The sequence below is a fragment of the Haemaphysalis longicornis genome, unplaced genomic scaffold (assembly GCF_048455015.1).
Source record: "Haemaphysalis longicornis isolate Haplotype H1 unplaced genomic scaffold, Haemaphysalis longicornis Haplotype H1 scaffold_2, whole genome shotgun sequence".
In the NCBI taxonomy this organism is placed as follows: domain Eukaryota; kingdom Metazoa; phylum Arthropoda; class Arachnida; order Ixodida; family Ixodidae; genus Haemaphysalis; species Haemaphysalis longicornis.
In genome coordinates this window covers 73,116,382-73,129,813 of record NW_027526295.1, presented here as the reverse complement: position 1 = coordinate 73,129,813, position 13,432 = coordinate 73,116,382, and the positions used below count along the sequence as shown (strand labels likewise).

The 13,432-nt window shown below is 48.4% G+C and overlaps 1 protein-coding gene across 1 annotated transcript in view; it reads left to right on the top strand.

Annotated features, from left to right (window-relative positions):
• Positions 1-13,432, top strand: part of LOC144168066 (lipase 1-like) — an 85,332-nt gene that overhangs the window by 44,843 nt on the left and 27,057 nt on the right. The window contains exon 6 of the mRNA XM_077697151.1: positions 10,387-10,537. Within this exon, the coding sequence (XP_077553277.1) occupies positions 10,387-10,537 (151 nt within the window). The remainder of the gene's footprint in view (positions 1-10,386; positions 10,538-13,432) is intronic.

The window sequence follows — 13,432 nt, the reverse complement described above, 5'->3', positions numbered from 1 at the left end:
ACAAGAAGGGCGTGCGAAGATTTCTCGGGCTGTGCGCATACTACCGGCGCTTCGTCGCAAACTTCGCACGCATTGCAGAGCCACTCACACGCTTGACGAAAGATAGCACCCCTTTCAGCTGGGAAAACGACCAAGAAAAAGCATTCGGCGAGCTGCAAAAACGCCTGCAAAGCCCGCTCGTGCTCGCTCATTTCGACGAAAATGCCGAAACGGAAATGCACACGGACGCCAGTGATATAGGCTTGGGTGCCGTCCTTGTCCAAAAGCAAAGCGGCTGCGAAAGGGTAATCGCCTATGCCAGCCGTGGTCTGTCGAAGGAGGAGAAAAACTATTCTGCCTCTGAGAAAGAGTCCCTGGCTATTATATGGGCGATTTCAAAATTTCGCCTATACGTGTATGGAAGGCCATTCAACGTTGTAACAGACCACCATGCGCTGTGTTGGCTCGCCAATTTGAAGGACCCCTCTGGCCGTCTTGGGCGGTGGAACCTGCGCCTGCAGGAGTTCGACGTTACAGTCGTTTATAAATCAGGCAGGAAACACTCCGACGCCGACTGCCTGTCCCGCGCCCCCGTCGACCCACCACCACAAGACTGTGATGAAGTCAGCGCGTTCTTCGGGATCGTGACGGAGAGCGACCTAGCCGCCCAGCAGCGTGCCGACCCCGACTTACGCGTCATAATCGAGTACCTCGAGGGATGCAACGTTGCCGTTCCTAGGACCTTCAAACGCAGCTTACCAGCATTCAGCCTGAGAAACTCCATCCTTGTGAAGAAGAAGTTCAGCCCCGGAACAAGAGCGAATTACCTTCTCGTCATCCCCGCGGACCTTCGTGACGAAATTTTGGAAGCGTGCCACGACGACCCGTCTTCCGGACATCTGGGCACAGCCCGCACTATTGGAATAATCAAGGCGAGGTACTACTGGCCCGGCCTTACCTCTGACGTCACCCACTACGTCCGGAGCTGCCGTGACTGCCAGCGACGAAAAACGCCGCCGACAAGACCCGCCGGACTTCTGCAACCGATCGCCGTCCCATCGAGACCATTTCAACAGATTGGAATAGACCTTTTAGGCCCGTTCCCTACGTCAGGATCACAGAACAAGTGGATTGTCGTAGCGACAGACTACATGACGCTCTACGCAGAGACCGCCGCTCTTCCGAGGGGGACTGTACAAGAAGTGGCGAAGTTCTTTATAAGCCAAGTTGTGCTGCGACATGGAGCCCCGGAAGTCCTAATCACAGACCGCGGAACGGCATTTACTGCGGAGCTGATGCAAGGAGTATTACGCTACAGCAACACGGATCACAGAAGAACGACAGCGTACCACCCCCAAACGAACTGACTAACAGAACGTCTGAACAAGACAATCGCAGATATGCTGTCAATGTACTTTGACGTTGAACATAAGACTTGGGACGAAGTCCTCCCGTATGTCACGTTTGCGTACAACACGGCTATCCAGGAGACACGCAGCTGACGCCGTTCGAGCTTGTCTACGGTAGAAGGCCGACTACGATGCTCGACGCCATGCTTCCGCACGTAGAAGACGACAACCTCAACGCCGACGTCCACGGATATCTTCAACGTGCGGAGGAGGCCCGCCAGCTCGCTCGAGTTCGTATAACGGACCAGCAGCTGGTGGATGCGGGCCGCTACAACCTCCGACGCCGAGACGCCGAGTACCAACCAGGGGATCGTGTGTGGGTTTGGACTCCCATCCGACGACGCGGACTCAGTGAGAAGCTCCTGCGAAGGTATTTCGGACCCTACCAGATTCTACGACGTGTTGGCCAACTTACCTACGAAGTGATCCCCGATGGTGACTCCGGCACATCACGACGACGCACGCGGCCTGAAGTCGTCCACGTGGTTCGCTTAATTAAAACCTTTCTTCGGACGATGACGAACTTTTATTTTCATTTGTTCGGACTGTCGCTTATGTTAGCATCGGGTCGATGCACTCTTAGAGGGGGGGGGGGTAATGCCGCGAACCATACATTGGGTTTGTTTATTTGTGTTTTGCTTTTACCGCCCGGCTGCGCCGGTCTGTGTTATCTCTGCGCCAAGGGAAGCGCGTGTTCCATTCTTTCTTTCTGTGCCGCATGTGTTATCTGTTGTGATAGGGAGAGCATTCCGATCTAACGTGAACAGCCCAGAATAATCTTCTTGGATCTACTATGTTCTCGATGCGAATCGACGTTTCGAGAACCACGCGCGCCAAAAGATAAAAAAATTCCCCGCATTTCCCCGAGGGGAAGAATGTGAAAGTGCGAATGCACGAGTTGAATTTGCGCGGTTCGGTAATGTTCGCGAAAGAGAGATCACACACACACACACAACTACAAAGAAAGAAAGATGCATTTATTCACAGACACCTATTTGTGTTGTCGTTGTACTTGATTGCTAGAGCGGATCTCAGCTTTGAAATTTCGTGTCAGTACTCCTTTAAGCGGGTGCATTAGCCCTTCTCACGCCCGATTCCTGGCCAATCCCCCACGTGGGTATGTGCCATGTCAGCGGCCAGGCAGCGCGCGCCCATCTCATCCCGTTGCTAAGGAAGACGAGGAGCGCGCGCACCCGCAGCTGTTGCTATGCGGACTACGGCGGCGGACGATTCAGGCTCGCTTAAGAAGTGCATTCGCACTTAAAAGCCTGCAGTGCGGACGCCGGGGCATTCGATTCTGCGACGCTCGCCGACGCAAGTCACTTTCTTGACCGCTGCTTCGCCGCCTCTGTATTCTTTTGAGTTGGCAGGGGAGCACAAGTTCGCTCCAATAAACGTGTTTCTCATTCAAGACAACTGCATCGTCCTTGTCTTCGTGACAATATTGACGCATCAGTTACCAACAACAAAAGGTCCCCATTCGGTAACATCTCTGTTGAATGGTTGCCAGACCAGTGGTGCGCTCTACGCTAAAAGAGCGAAGGCGAGGCAATGAGTGTCATTACACAAACATACCTGCCATACTGTTTCGAGAAACGTTTTTTTCTTCTTTGAGCTATTTTACTGCTTCTTACAAAACCTCAAATTAATAAAAGTTTGCAATTGCACGGGTTACATTTGATGAAATAACAAAACCCACCTAAGATTTACGCACTGCATTGGGTTATCGAAACAAGCAACGATCTCACTGTTCATACCTGCCATCTCGGCGATCAGGGTTATAAATACTTTGTCGCCGTGTCAATGTTTAGTTGTGGCTTGTGATCATGCGGACATGTGAAAAGTGTACTATATGTTGTGGTGTGTATACGTGTATTATGCTTGCGATGTTGTGGGTTGCGTAGATTGTACGTTAGCAATGCCTTTAATGAAGTGTATGCCGCTATGTTGTGCTATGTTTCTTCCCAATATGTGCCCGCCCACATGCGGCCTCCGTGATGTTGGCTATAATAAATACGTTATTCATAAAGGAAACCAAGGAAACGCCTTGAAGTAAGTGCCCACTGATGGTGATGCTTGGTAGCTGCCCCTTATTCATAAAGGAAACCAAGGAAACGCCTTGAAGTAAGTGTCCACTGATGGTGATGCTTGGTAGCTGCCCCTCCGCACGCCTAGTTTTTTTTTGCGTCATCTATCGGTCATTTTAAAACGTTTACGATTGCTTTCCTTCGAGCACGCTAGAGGGCGAGCATTGTCAAGGATGCGACAGCGACGGATACGTTTTTCGTGTTGTCTGCGTTGCCTTTACGATGAGATTTACGATTGCAGACGATCCGCGTTCTGATGCATCGGTTGTAGCAAGGTAAGGCGACTAACACCAACTGGTTGTTCTCAAACGGCCGCATGGAATGCTTGTGATCTCGTGTGAGGTGAACGGCGGGGTAACGAGCCTTTCGGAAATAAAGGCGGCATTTTGAAAGCAATCGGTATGACTTCGTGTTTACGGCGGCGCGTTCACTCTGAACGCGTAGGCGGGGCGCGCAGCGAGACGAATGCAAGTCGGGCATATACGATTGGCGACATCGCTTGCTAACCGCAGTTCTGGTGCTCGGTAGGTAATTTTTTGGTTATTTTAGCGCATTTTGAGCGCACACAACCGCAGTAACCTACTTATTTGTACTTCCTCGATCCGCAAACCGATCAGCTCGCTAGGCCTTTCTCTCATGACAAGCATTGCTTGGGTGACGCTGCCAGGGGAGGAACGCTCCTCCATTAGCTCACGAAAGGGGGAAAATCTTCCTCCACTCCTAGGGGTAGAAACGCGCTCCTCCCTCTGAAAGGGAGAATCTTTCTACCTTTTAGGGAGCAATATATGATACATTCCTGTTTCACCCTTAAGGGAGAAACTACCACACCCTTTTTTTCTTAGAGTGTATGTAAGCACTGAATGACACACCAACACGCTATAAATTAAGTCTTCAATTGTTTATTTACGTGTTCCGTCGACGCTTGTCACTGAAGTAGTAGTAGTAGTCATCGTCATATCCATCTATATCGTCGTCTTCCTCATGCATGACTGACGGGCCCACATCGTTTTATCTGCAGACTTTCACATTTCTCCCAACGTGTAACGAGTCAGCACGCGCTAGAACCGGCAGCACCCGGCTTCGCGAACTGCGTGGTGGCAGCTGGAGCTGTCTTAGGCTCCATCCTTGTGGCGTGAACGCACGTGAACTGTTTCCTAGTATTCTTTTGCGAGCACCATGCACAACCCTGTACGAAGAAGGTATCTCCTCCTAAAGCGCGTGCTCCCGATCGCGGTAAACCGCTGGTGTAACTATGACCCGGGGTTTCCTGATGACGCCGCACACATACGGCCTGCAACAACAGCTCTGCTGTTAACATTTTTAAATACGGGAAGCCCACAGGGCAGCGTTTTTCTGTGTCGCTGGCCTGCAAGTGCTCTGTGCAAGAGCAGTGGAGGGTAGCGCGTGTCTTTTGCGCTAAAAAATGCATCAGACCATACAGTCGAACTCACAGACGGGGCACTAACGCTTTGCACAAAGAAACAAGTCTAGCCTCAGCAATATATAGCAGGTACACGTTGCTCTTTCCGAACTGTCAATCTTCTTGTCACGTCGTCGCAGCAACCACCGTTCTGTCGGCCAGGTTGAAGGTAAATGAAACCTTTGAAGCAGAAGTCTATTATACAAGTAAATACACATATTGAGTGAATCAGGGAGGAAAAGTAAATGAAGCTCAGCTTGCTAATCTTCAAGACTGCGTGAGTATTCAGTATTGGCCTAGTGGGCACACCTTGCTCAGCTTTCCGTAGTCCGCCACACGGTGTTTCTTGTCCGCCAAATCGCTCACCTTTGCAACCATGCTTCGCGCTCTAACAGTCTCACTGATGACGCTCGCTCACTTTAGCAGCGGCATTGGTTGCACTTCACTGTGGTTGTTGTTAACCAGTATCGGAATTTGGTCACCGTCATTCCCATTGCTTCCGCTTCTGCCGCCCTGCCCTGTTCCACACTTCATTTTACAGGGCTTAATGCAGCGCCAGAACTACCGGGATGCACCGACACGACGAGGGAGGGATTATAAGCATGCGCGGTAATGGATAGAGAGAGAGAGAGAGAGAGAAATAACTTCCTTTATTTACACAATGGCTTATAATATAGGGTGCGGTGGGTGCAACACTGGGGGTTGCGACGGTTTCAGCCGCGCGAGTCACGAGCTCCTTCTGGAGCGGGGGTCCGAGCGGCCAAGCGTCGTCATCGACTGATCATGGGAATATAATGGAAGAGAACTGGTCCTCTGCACAATCCCACAAGCCGGGGGTGAGCTGCGTCTCGACTGGAGCAACGTCAGCAGAGCAGCTAACGCAGTTCTCCGCAGCCACGCGCTTTTGCCTACTTTGTTCTGTAGCTCTGGGGACAGATCTACGACGGAAATGTTTGCCTACATGCTCTCCGAATAGAATTAGTGGAAACTCTATTGGTGGATATGTATGTAGCAATGCGTGAGCACCGATTTGCCATCCCTCGCAAATATGTCGCTGCGCACACTGCGCCGGCACAGCTACGGCTTTAGATCCCGGGAAGTAGCGGCACTATGGTCGTCGGCAATTTGGAGCCATCCTTTCTACTCCAATTTGTTTTAAATTTATAAAAATATAAAAATTATCAATTTATAAAAAATAAAAATTTAGGGAATCGCACTTTGTGGGTCCATTTGTATTAGTTTTTATTTAAACCAATACGTCTCTATTAGTTCGTATTAGACTCATACAAACTAATAGGTTCATTTGTATTAGACTAATACATCTTATACATAAAACTTATAAAACCAATACAAGTTTGTATAATACTAATACATGTCTTATACACCCAATACAAAAATGTATAAGACTAATACAAGTTTCTATCAGCATTTTTGCTAGGGCGGCGTCATCGGCGAGCATAGTTGCCGTTCGCGTCCGGCGATATCTCGCCGATTACGCGCAGTGGTTTTCCATTCTTACCGGTCTGCCACTGCGAAGGTGCGCGTTGGCAGCTGCGGCAAGTTTTGCCGGGTGCGGCCGGCAACCCGGCATGCAACAGTGAGGCATCTTGCAAACCGCTGCAGCCACTTACCCACGTGAAGTGCCGTACGGACCGCCGTGCCGTACGGACCCAAACACTGCTCCCGTATTCTGCACATCATAGCCGAGTGCAAAGACCTCAAGAACCCCCCACCTCCTTTTCCCCCCAACACCCCCAATCCCCAACAATCCCCAACAAACGCCCAACCCCCCGAGCAATCGGAGACCTTGTTGTCCAGCCCCGCCCTGCCAACTCAGCTAGCACTGACGGCCAGGGGCCAGGAGTTGCTGGAGACATATGGGTCCCGTGAATAGGGAACCACCCCGACTGGTGCCTGCGCGCACCATCGAATTTTCGAGCTCAGTAAAGTTGGTTCTCTCTCTCTCCCCGCCCGTATTGCGAAGGTGTTATCACACCGCTTTCGTGGTTTGTTCTAATATATACCAGTGGACTTAGGTTATCCTGGGTTATGCGGGTTTATTATAAAGTAAGAAAAGAAAGCGCATCCAACCGACTACATGCTGCCGTACAGAAGAGAAAGTGAAGTGGCGACAGGGCGGGTACGTACGTAACTCGATGCCGACGTCTACTCAAGGTTCACTGCGCTCCACCCCAGGAAGGTAGCGAGGAAACTTGGGGGGGAAGAGGGGGGGGGAGAGGTGGCTGTTTGCACCGGGGGTCTTTCATACACCATTGTTTGGGTTCCGCCGTCTACGCACTGGGCTTTAGGGTGCCTTAATTCACGCGTCCGCCGAAAAGGGTGGGGACACGTCTTACGCTGGCGCCGTCATTTTGGGTCACTCGCTCACCGCCGCAGCGTCATTGTATCAAAACCGCGCTAAACATATCGCTGCAACGCTGTTCACTCGCGAAGTGTGAATCATCTTATCTGTTTTGCGTCGCTGGGTCTTGTTTGAAACGAAAAATTACCCCATCTTCCCGAGGGGAACCCTGAGTAGGATGCGGAGCATTGGGGGGTTCCGTTGCGTTCCGTAGTGTTAGTAGTTGGGTTTTGGGGAAGTTGTCGAAGTTCTGGTACCGCCGCTCGACGCTCGACGTTCTCGAACCGACGCTGCTTGACGTTGCCGAAGCTCAGGATCCGCTGTTCGACGTTGACGCTTCGAAGCTGCTTCGCGCTGACGAAGTTCAGGGTCCGCCGCTCGGTTCAAGCGTTTGCGTTCAGCGTCGCGTGCCCTTCGCTTCGCAGCTTTGTCTTGAGTGGACGTAACGTTGCTATTAGTGTTTGGGCTGATGCTGACTCGTGCTTGCGTCAGCCCACTCACTGACTGGAATGTTGGACTTGGACTTGACTGGACTTGACCCTACTGGACTTGACTGCTTGGCGCCATCTGTTAGTTCCACACGTAACAAAACCGGAAACGGCACAGGAGAATGGGGAAGAGTGCTGGGCTCAGTGGGCTCATCGACATGGCGGGTGCGGCTTCACAAACGTTACGTCAGGGCCTCTCCTAACCTTTTCTTTCATGCATAATGCGTAAGGTATGCGGTGAATTCGTGCACCGGAACCGCAGTTAAAAACACGGCGCTGCATGAGTGGAGCTGTCTCCGGCAGATAAGAGATGGCGCCAGAGTGGCTTTTAACTCCACTTACGATATTGTGTCTAAAATCCAGTGCCTCGATAATATGACAAAATCAAAACACGCAAACTTCGGCCAAAATTCTGCCTTAACAAATATTGCAATAGCCTATGAATTCTTCATCACGCGACAATATATCTGAGCCAGATTAGTGTGACTTACTATGACATCAAGAAAACTTTCATTTTGAATCACCAGAAGAAAATGTTGAAATTATTCACGAAGCCAGGTGTTGTCCCGCGGCTTTCACGAACCGTACGCCATATAACTTTGGCATTGAAATTAAAATATTCTTAAGAGCTTCCAGTGATTGAAAGAAATTATTAAAGGAGCCATTAGGAAAAATGCAAGTTTTTTTTTATTCGAAAGATTTCGTGTTTTATAGTGTCTCCAGCGCTTACGCGGCAGCAAATGATGCCGTATTCACTGAGAAGTTATACTTTTTACGTTAAAATTTTGACTCTCCCGCGAAATCGTGTGTTTTGGTGACGTCTACAATTAAGCCATAACGGCGCGTATACAAACGAACTTCCACTGCGCCATTCGGCTCTGCAGCCTTGTTTGCCGTCAAACCTCCCAGATGGCGCTAGCATACTCGGCAAACCGCCGTTGCTTTGTTTTTGACCATATTTACACCTGGCTTGTTTTTGTTACGGTAGAAAGTAATCGCTTCGTGAAACATGGGGTCTGCTTGACAAACAGGATCACGTAAGGCAACGTTGCTTACGCCAATCGGCCAGCGTCGTATAAGAGAACTCCAAAGCGTCGGACTGCTGTGCAGCTAAAACATCCACAGCGCGCCCAGTACCAACAGCAGCGAGCATCGGTTCTTCTATGTTTACGTGTATTTTCATAACTTTTGTTGTTTACCGCACCATTTTTACTGCTGTAAAATGGATATGCACAACAGTTAGGCGCAAATAGCCCGTTCGGCAAGCTTATAAGCTCGGCCTAATTTGTATTTGCTTTTGCCTGCCTCCACCAATCGCAGAGGAGGTTGGTCTGATATCATAGGTTCTGTTGCAGGAAATGAGCTAGTGGGTCGCATGGTCATTCCTGTTTTTCCTAAATATTTAGCTTACTTGAGCGAAGTTTATGTCAAACGTGTTGTCAGTATGATTCTAACAAGGCAATCGTTTGAATGAACCAACCTTGTGTTTTGTCTTCATGGGTCGATCGCGTGTCAGTGCTCGCCGTCTTTCGAGGCATAGCATACCCCACAGCTGGAAGAAGCTCACGTAACCTCCAAATAAATTTTACGACCACGCTTGTACAAGCTGTCTACACGTTCACTTTATGAGCACAACAAGGGCAGGTGGTTACTACTTTTCTTCCCGACGACAACGGTGCTTACCGGAGTTCAGAATCCTATTTCTGTTGATTAAGCTGTTTCCTTTTGCGTGTGATTGAATTGCTTGAATTATTCCATCGCGCCTGTCGTATTTATTAGCGACAAAAAAGCGCGACTCACATTTGAAAGACGATAGTCTTTCTTGGGCTACTTAAACGCAGAAATTTTGGTCTGTCTGTATGTCTGTTTGTCTATCTGTAACTCGATTCAGCCACCCAACCAAAGTAACACATATCTTGCGCAATAGTCTTATAACCCACAGCCGAATCTAAACGTCTAAGTCCGATGTCAATGTTCACACTTGTCAACATTGTCGAACAGGAACAAGACATTACGCAAATAAAAGGCAAGAAATCAATACATAAGGGATATTTACAGTGTTATTTTATCAAAAAAATTCACGGATGCTTGATTTTTGTGAAATGAGATACTACATCCACCGCCGAAAAAAACTTGCCTCCATCGTTTCCCGTCGCGCGCACCACTAAAGCTTCTGGCGGGGCTTTAAGAAATCAAGCGGGAACCGTTACGAAAAGCTCCACTAGATAAATTCCAAGTTCTGCTTGAAACCCATGTGCAGTAGGAAACGTGGTTCTATAAACGTTGAAGTAGGGCGCATCGATTCACGCGCGTCTCCGCCGTACGGCAGTGCTGGCATCGAGGCACCTGGCCTGGAGGTGCGGAATGAGGTAAATTTAAATTGACTTGAGCAAACCTCTAGCGTGTTTACCTTGGGAGGAGGGAGACAAAAGAGCAACACCCTGAGAGGTCAGCGGGAAAGTGAAGGGAGACATTTACTTGGCAAATGTCAATGAAAGACTATCGTATATTGCGACATTTGCAATGGTATGAGCAGATACGCGGGCGTTTTTTTATTATTCACATCACCGACACGCTATAGTTTCAGTTGTTATGGCGCAATGAGAGAAACTATTTTCGCCGTTATCTGCATCTCTTTCAGTTTCGACGAAATTGGAAGGTACGATTTGGCGGCCGCTGTGGATCACGTCATCAACGTGACGGGATTCAGCAAGATTGCCCTACTCTCGTATTCACAAGCATTCACCGCATCCCTCGTTTTGCTTTCCATGCGACCGGAATACAACGACAAGGCAAGTGGGCGAAAAGCCGATGGGAAATCCGTAATTAAACACACGCACGTTGGAAGAAGATTAAATACTCAATTTAGTTGGGTAAAGAGCTCGATGTAAATTTTCATTGTTTGGTTTTCTACATTTGAAGGTTTTAAAAGAGAAGCTGTTCAGCAAATCTATTTTTTCGTGTCCGCAGTTAAAAATACCAAGTAATTTCCCTACCCGCTCACGTGAGCGCGGGCCTTGCGGCGACCTCCTGGCAGTAAAAAAAACCAAGAAAATGTCGCGACGACGTCCCAGCGTCCCCTGCGCACGTTTTTCAAGCCATACATACCCACTTACAGAGATCGGCTGAGATTGGCCCGACAAAAAAAAAAGTCCAGCGTTCGCCGTAATCATGGAAACACTTGCTTGGAATAAGAGACACGTCATATCGTACGCCCTTCCAAGATGATGTCCAATGATTATCGCTTCCAAAAAACTGAAGGAAGCTCACGCTGATAGCAACAATAATGGAGTAAATGTCGTTGCGGCAGCGAAGAGGCGAATCGGCTGCAATTGGGGACTTAAAACCTTCGTGGTGGTTGTCCAGGATGCGTACGGCTTCGCTATCTCAAGTCTTATGCATTAGTTGGATCCACAGAGCAAGAGTAAGGTTCTTTGTGGTGTGAGCTTCCTCCATTTTTTAGAACAAAATGACGCCAGGAACATTAGCTTTTTAAATGCAGAGCATTTGTATAACTCACGATGTCACCCGTGCGTCGGCGTCCGCAGCAGCCAGCCTCCCCCTGCACTATAAAAATAAATAACAGTTACCGGCGCCTGGTTTCGATCCCACGACCCTGCGGGCGGAACGCAAGGTACATGGTGCTCTACCCACTGCGCCACAAAGCCGACACAGAATGAAAGGCTACGAACGCGCCTTATATCCTTGAATCATTCAAACTACGTCAAAAAGCTGCTGATACAACGCATTCACTACCTGTGGGCGGAACGCGAGGTAGATGGGGCTCTTCCCACTGCGCCACAAAACCGACACAGAATCAAAGGCTACGAACGCGCCTTATATCCTTGACTCATTCAAACTACGTCAATATGCTGCTGATACAACGCATTCACTACCTGTGGGCGGAACGCGAGGTACATGGTGCTCTTCCCAGTGCGCCACAAAACCGACACCGAATCAAAGGCTACGAACGCGCCTTATATCCTTGACTCATTCAAACTACGTCGTCAGCGGCGTGCGTTGGCGACTCAGTGGCGTGCTAGCGGCGTGACAGCTGCGTGGTGTACACGTGATAGCACCAACCCCCCAAACACTAAACGTTAACGCAATACACCCATCCCCAATGCGACGCATTTACTCGAGTCCCCCTCGCGGGGAGATGAACCCATTTTTTGTCACAAACGTTCTGACTTTTCGGCTTGAATATTAGCACACAACGTTCTAATTGGGGAAGAAAATATTTTTAGCGTAGTTCTGGCAATCCTCACATCAGATAAAAACGCAAATGAAGAATGTTTTTTATCTGACTCACGTCCGGCGTAATTTTTGAAACCAAAAATATTTCAAGAATAAGGTGCGCGCAAACATCGTAATTGTTATTTGCTGAAACACGTGCGCTCTTAAGAGCGAGATATATGTGAGAACACAGAAGTTTACGACTTTCAGTTATGGCTGTGAGAATTCTTAATAGTGAAATGAAAATGTTATTTTTTATAAGCGTATTAACGTTTATGCGATGCGTTTTTCTAGCTAAACCATAATTGTGATAACCATTTTTTGTAAGTAATTATCGCGGAAAGGCGAAATTAAAGCCATAATTTGGCTGGCAGAAAACCGAAACACATCAATGCGCCTCTCACACCCAAAATGAAAAGCTTCTGAAAAAATTGTGAGTTAATCGCACATTTGCATTTGGTAGAAGTAATATTAAAAGCGCGCAACGGATCAGAGTTAATTTGAGAAACCCCCAAGAAAGACATTTTACTTGCGTTATAGGAATGTGAAGTAAGTTATTAATGCCAAACCCCCTTCTCCAAGTCAGCCATATGTTATTGTTCTTATATACCCTTACTGATGCTTCAAGAAAAGAGGTCTCTTCATTCCTTCACCAAGCCTGACCGCGTTTTGTAGATCCCATTCTGTTGTTCAAACAGTGTCTCTGTTTAGGGACAGCATAGGCCCTATACTTGCCATGTATCTTAGCCTAAGCATTAGACCGTTTTCCTCGCAATCTGGTATGTTTTGATAAATGATGTTATTATCATTGGATTCAGGTGTTTGTTTACTCTTTACTCAACTAGAAGTATTGTTACGAATAGTTGAGTTATCTTTCCTTTAATTTTTAGTAAACCCTCCCAATTTACAAGCAAAATGGACAATAAACAGCCCCTCAAATCAAATTGACTACAATAATAACATCATTCCAGTTCAGTAAGTTCCCTTTTGTGGGTTCTTAGAAGTGGGAAAAATGATGCACCTAGCTTTTGAGGTGCCATAGAAAACGGGTCAGATGTTGCTAAAAATGTTGTTTTAAGGAAATCAGCTTTGAAGAAATATTTGGCACAGCTTGCACTAGTGATGCAAGGTTGGAGAAACAGCAGAGCTGTGAGTCGCCCTAGCTTCTTCCCACACTGACCGCGGACTCCATGAGTGAGGGAGCAGCCGTATCCCAACAGTGCAAAGCCGTTTTGGACCGCACTCTAAAGCAAAGACCAGATGCTATCGTCGTCAGATTCTGTAGCAACCCTCGTCATCCCTTTCGTCGTCGTCTCCCTACGACAGAGCCGTGTAGGGCAAATCTTCTTGTAGCACGGCCTCCCTCGGTCGACCTCCACTTCTTCGTCAGCTGGTGTGGTGGCTGTCTCCACGTGTGGATTGTGAAAGGATGACTTGGCTGATTCGTCCTT